The sequence below is a fragment of the Glycine max genome, chromosome 13, assembly GCF_000004515.6.
Source record: "Glycine max cultivar Williams 82 chromosome 13, Glycine_max_v4.0, whole genome shotgun sequence".
NCBI lineage: Eukaryota > Viridiplantae > Streptophyta > Magnoliopsida > Fabales > Fabaceae > Glycine > Glycine max.
This window is the reverse complement of record NC_038249.2, coordinates 29,241,401-29,246,966: the sequence shown is the minus strand read 5'-3', so window position 1 is coordinate 29,246,966 and position 5,566 is coordinate 29,241,401. Positions and strand designations below refer to the sequence as shown.

The window sequence follows — 5,566 nt, the reverse complement described above, 5'->3', positions numbered from 1 at the left end:
TCTTCAATTTGCACTCGCAAAGAATTTGAAATGGGGCCTCCACCCAACTCATGCAAGTTCCTTTCTTTTTCTTGCCACAATTTTTAAGGACATAAAAGGTTGAAGCATTGAGAAATCATATAAAGCAACATCTATTAGCTGAAGAAATCAACTTGGAGCATCTAGGTCATAGTAATTTTATCTTCGAATACATTTTTGTAACACTAGTCATGTGCACATTAATATATTCCATTAAAACTAAATTTTAAATTAGATCTAAAAGAAATTTTTCAATAAATTAAAATATATTTTGCTTAATCTTAATATATAATGAAAAGTACAACTAGACTAAATAATTTAAGATATAATTACTCTTTAACCCTAAAAATACCAGTTTCCTGCTTTTCTCTCCTGCTGATTCATTTGTTCTTGGCCACGAGCATTGGATAATTAATTTGGTAATCCAATTCCAATATTTTTTGTCTTTAACTTCAACACATTAACCATTTATGCTCAATCACTTGATTAAATTCTGATATTCAATAAACTGAATCCTTATACCAAATTAATCAAAGGAAGAATAAACAAAAGCAGACAAGTAATCACGAACATGGAGTAAAATAATGACCTGGTGTGTTGTAATACGCTAATTCATAACTTCCTGTGGATTTAAATTAGTATACTTCTCTTTTGGTAAAAACAAAATTTGCATTTACAACTTGCCAAAGATTTACCAGAAGTACCTACTATAGTTTGAAATTTTGTCTAGATTGGTTACTATAATTTAGAACTTTTTTTAGTTCATAATTGTAGAACTACTTAAATATCATATATTTGAAGTAGCCAGTACTTTCCCTGGTGCAGTTCCTTCTGATTGCATGAAACTTCATCCTTCTGAATGCAAACCAAAAAGAAAGGGTTTTCTTTGTACAGAGACCCTTCAAGAGGGCCAAACCCTCACTTTGCTATCCTTTTCCTATCATTCCTTGGTGTTGCATTTCTCTTGACTGCACTTTCATGTCCAACCGTTCTTGTTCTACCACCACAAGCTTTCTTGAAGCTTAAGGATTCCACTGAAGGTGGAGAATCCACTTTGTTAGCTTTCTTAACTGCAGCTGAGACCCTTTCAGCTGGTATAGTATCTACTTTGTTAGCTTTCTTAGCTCCAACTAAGACCCTTTCAGCCGAGCTGCTGCCACCAGCTACCTTTGCAACAATCTTGCGGTTACCAGGGCGCATGCTTCTGACTTTCACTGACGAATCACGTACAGGCGATGTAGAAGGCATGCTTCTGACTCTAGCTGAAGAATCACGCAGATACGATGTGCTAGAACGTGTGCTTATGACATTCACTGAAGGATCACCCACAGGTGATGTGCTAGAACTCTCGAGTTTCTCCGTCAATGTTTTGATGACAAGGTCTCTAAGTTGTAGACCAGTTTTGTGTTCACGAGTGTTCTTGGAGTAGAACACTAGAGCATTGTTGCTCAGGAGTAGCAAGTCTCTTAAAAGTTCTACCACGGACTTGATTGTTCCGTTGTGGATTCTTGACTTTATGGTGTCAAAATCCACATGCTGCCGGATCAATTTCTCGTATCTTCCTTGCTTCTGTTATAATGAATCATGTATCAGGGCATATTCCTTGTCTCAACTCAAGGCTTAAATTAAATCCTATTTGTTATAGCTAAACAATTTCAAAAGGAATAACATGAAAAGAGCCAAATGCTTGGTTTCAGAGGTGAAAATGGAGTAATGAATGGAAACTATAATTTTTTACTTGTAGAAAAACGTTTAAAAAGAAACATAAAGGATTGTTGAAATTTATATTTGCCTGTATTGCCTAGTATCTGTGCAACTATAGAATAAAATGTATTACTCTCTAATTATTATACTATCTTAATTGGTGATTGTATTTAATAGCTGCGTTTACCCAAATATAGAAATGGAATATTTAAAAAATGCACAGTAGAAAATGTTTAGTGCGAACTATTGTACTGAATTTTACCTATATTTGGTCCCCTCATAAGAAGGAAAGTATTTATTAAAGGGGAAATACAAATGCTAAGTTGTTAAGCACTTCATCTACATTCTTTCCACTTTATTCTCTAAGATCATCTCCAATGGCAGTTCTTGTGAGGCTCTTAAGTTTGAGAATCAGTTCTTACTTAGGATCACCGTTGGAGGAAATTGACATGACTTTCAGCTATAAGAATCGGTTCTTATGATTAAAAAATAAACATTTTGTGAGACAATGTGAGACTCATTTTAAGTTCTTACATGATTGCACCATTGGAGTAAAAGGATTTTAATGTTTTTAAATCAAATGTGGCAAGATAGGACCCATTAAAATGAGTCAAGAACCTTAACTCTAGGTGCACAATTGGGGATGTTAAGTACATGATTATTTTATGTTTCTCTCTCTCTCTCTCTCCCACTCCTATTCTTTTCATAACAAGTGCACCCTAAAGAATAACGAACACCACAAATCCATTAGTCTATAATCAAAAGCATTACATGGTGAGAAAAGTTAAAAGCCAACTATAGAAGAATAGAATGGGATATAAGTTACACATACCTGGTTATCATGCTTATAAGTGAAGACAGAAGCACCTTGAACTACCAAAAAAGAATCTAAGAGCTCCATCAAATCTTTTATTCCAGCCGTTTTCAAGTTTGCATTCTCCTCATTCACACCAGAAGATTTAACAATCTCGCCACAGTAGCTGAGAGAACTTTCTTTACACACATCAGCTGAAAAATCACTTTCTCTTACACTTACTTCGTTAATACTTCTGCTACAATCCTTCCTCTTTCTCTTCCCTCTCGGTTTTTTCAAACACCCTCCATGTTCTTGATATACAATGTTAGCCAACTTATCTACATTCAAAACTTTCTCCTGCTCAGTGGACCCTGATGCTTCAGGCTTGGTCGCCACATCTTCACAAGATGTTGCCGGAATCTGGCATTCATGAGTCCAGTTTGTCTTAGTTTCATGAGTGAAACTCCCTGCAGATAACCCATCCTTTGACATCTCTTTTGGAGAATCGTTAACTCTATCCAACTTATGAGAAGGAACATTTAACTCTGGTTCAGCCGAGCCATTGTCAACATGGCAATCATCTCTTTTCTCATCCCTTCCAGCCTTAAGGGTTTCAATCTTCATCTCAAGGGACCTGAAAACAAAGATATTGTTGAGTATAACATGCCCTAAATGCTGGCAATCAGAACTGTGAAAAGTGATCTCTACATTAGCTCTTGTGGTCAAAATTGCTAAACAGTGAGATTTTTTAACATTTCAGTTAGAAAAAAGCTTGAAAAAAATTTGAGATTCGTTGTGTTTCAAAAACATTACTTTGCTGTCTTACTAAATCTCAGCATGCAAATAAATACGGTCATACAACTAACCCAATTACTTCCTCAGATTGCTTCAAATCTCTCTTAAGCTCTGCCACTCTTTTCTTCTTAAGCTCCTCGAACCAAGACCTGGAAATATCGCGTTACCATAAATACAGTGAGATATAACACAACTTATATGCCGTCTTCAGAGTGTATTTCATTAAGTCTAAAACTAGATATGAATGTATTACCAGATTGGGAAAATTTAAATTGAGAAAGAGAAAGAAAGAAAAAGAAACAATTATATTTACGTGCACCCCCCAGGATACTGGAAATTCAACTCTTCATATTTGGCTTTACAAACCTGCAAAAAAGAAATACCTCAATCAGAATGAAAGTTCATCAAAAATGATTTTCCTTCACGTTTTGCAGCAAAGCATGAAGAGAGAGTAGTTGAAAGGGCATAGCAGTCCCCAAGGCCTTAACTATGAAAAGTTGAAAACTAAATAAATCCTATGGAAAAACATTGGCTTATGTTTCATCAAATAACCAAAGAGCATGCAAAATTGATTTAACTAATGCAAAATGAAAAAGCTATAATCACATGCCTTAATAGCACAACTTCTAGTTGTGCCACCTAAATGACCCATTTCATTATTATTGGATTTAATGATTTATATATATGTGCCTTGTGATGAAAGAAGAAGAGAAGGGGTCTCCTAATAAATAAATTAAAAAAAAAAACATTTCAGAGAGGTTTAGCCATTATGAAATGTCAGTTATTATTATCACACATCAGATTGAGCAATAGGTTTGCGCCAACTCAATCAATCAAATGCAAGTGATGATGTAAGCATAGTAAAATACTACTAATTCATTAAAGTTAACAAAACAAATTGCACTTGAAAACCACCCATTCCCCGCAAAACACGTTTGCAAAATCCAACACACAACAAACACAGTTTTTTTTTTCAAAAAAAATATATTTTTTTATCATTAGAAATATTTATTATATTTATTAAGCATGACGTGGGACCCAAAAAAAGTCTAGTCTAAAAACCTCATTGACTAAATAAATTCATTTTATTTTATATACATTTATAACAGGATTTTAACAGTAACTATAATAAAAAAAAAAACTATAGGTCAATGAGTCAGTCAATAATGACCCGTCATCCGTAACGGTTTAGAGGTTGAACCAAAAATTAAATCTTAAAGAGAAAATAATAAATAAATAAATAAAATTTAATAGTAATTAATATAATATAATTACCTCGGGTGTGAAAATGCATGGTGAAACGGTTCGGGTCTTGAGTTCGGCGGCAATGACGGTCCAATCTCGGGTTCCGTGCCGGGAAATCGCTCCACCAAGGAGAAGCTCCTCCCAGGTGCTCCACGTCACCATCGTCTCCTCTTCCATCGCCGTACACGTGTACGTTCCAGATTAAAAAATAAAACGACCAGTTTCTTTTTTTTTTAATAATTTAAGTTCCCCTAATCCTACGCTCCCGGCTCACGTTAGCAAACACCACCCTCGTCAAAAAAACGCTACTCCCCCGACTAGTCCCACGGCGACGGAGAATGATAATAATAATAATAATAACAAAATAACAGACACAACGGAAATGGAACGAGGAACCAGCTTTTTGCGATGTAGTGGGTACGAGGTTGTTTCCGGCGGAGAATTCAGGAGAGTGGCAGTTTTTTATTTTTGGTTGTGTGAAGAAGAAAAAAAAAATTAAACGTTAGGAGATGATGGAAATTTGAGAGTAGGAAGTGTGAGAAAAATAAAAATGAAAGGACACATGATGATACAACAACAACAATGGACGATGACAATGGGGAATGTCGTGTAGGCTTTTGTATTTTCAATTTTCAATTTCTCTAAACTAATGCGTCTCTCTCAGTATTATATATTTGGGGATTTTTTTAAAATTACCTCTTTGCCCCTTTCTTACTTTTTAGTTTTTCCTCATATTATTCTTTATTGGTTTTGTCTTTCGCCATTGCGCGCTTTTGCCCACTGGGATACTTTGGGATGTCCCAAATTTGAATTTCCGTGGTTGAATAAGGACAAATTTATGGTCTTTTGTGTAATTATGGTAGTTTTCATATCATAAAATCTACTTTTATTGTTTTTCTATAAATTCTCTTCCTTTCTTTATATGATAATTATTACTAATAGTATTATATTATTTTTATATGTTTTTACTTCTTTATAAATTAAAATATTAAATAAATAACGTTGAAT

At 34.5% G+C, this 5,566-nt stretch overlaps 1 protein-coding gene across 2 annotated transcripts; it reads right to left on the bottom strand.

The window, feature by feature from the left end:
• Positions 1–590: 590 nt before the first annotated feature.
• LOC100804023 (uncharacterized) lies at positions 591–5,198 on the bottom strand. Of its 2 annotated transcripts, none has more exons than XM_003541505.5 (5): positions 4,589–5,198; positions 3,627–3,679; positions 3,385–3,462; positions 2,555–3,152; positions 591–1,587 (listed from the first exon to the last, which is right to left on the bottom strand). In XM_003541505.5, exons 1-5 carry the CDS (start codon positions 4,733–4,735, stop codon positions 937–939), a joined length of 1,527 nt encoding a protein of 508 aa, XP_003541553.1. In that variant the 5' UTR covers positions 4,736–5,198; the 3' UTR covers positions 591–936. The 2 variants fall into 2 exon arrangements, with proteins under 2 accessions (XP_003541553.1, XP_040864141.1); XM_041008207.1 differs by lacking the exon at positions 4,589–5,198 and adding an exon at positions 3,802–3,921.
• Between the last annotated feature and the right edge of the window lie 368 nt (positions 5,199–5,566).

What these genes read in the sequence shown, in the direction of transcription:
- LOC100804023 (XM_003541505.5), bottom strand. Translation starts at nt 4,735, where the DNA reads ATGGAAGAGGAGACGATGGTGACGTGGAGCACCTGGGAGGAGCTTCTC. An exon ending in CAGTATCCTGGGGGGTGCAC is followed by an intron (nt 3,463 to 3,626) that starts GTAAATATAATT and finishes CGATATTTCCAG; the next exon opens with GTCTTGGTTCGAGGAGCTTA. An exon ending in CAATCTGAGGAAGTAATTGG is followed by an intron (nt 3,153 to 3,384) that starts GTTAGTTGTATG and finishes CTTTGTTTTCAG; the next exon opens with GTCCCTTGAGATGAAGATTG.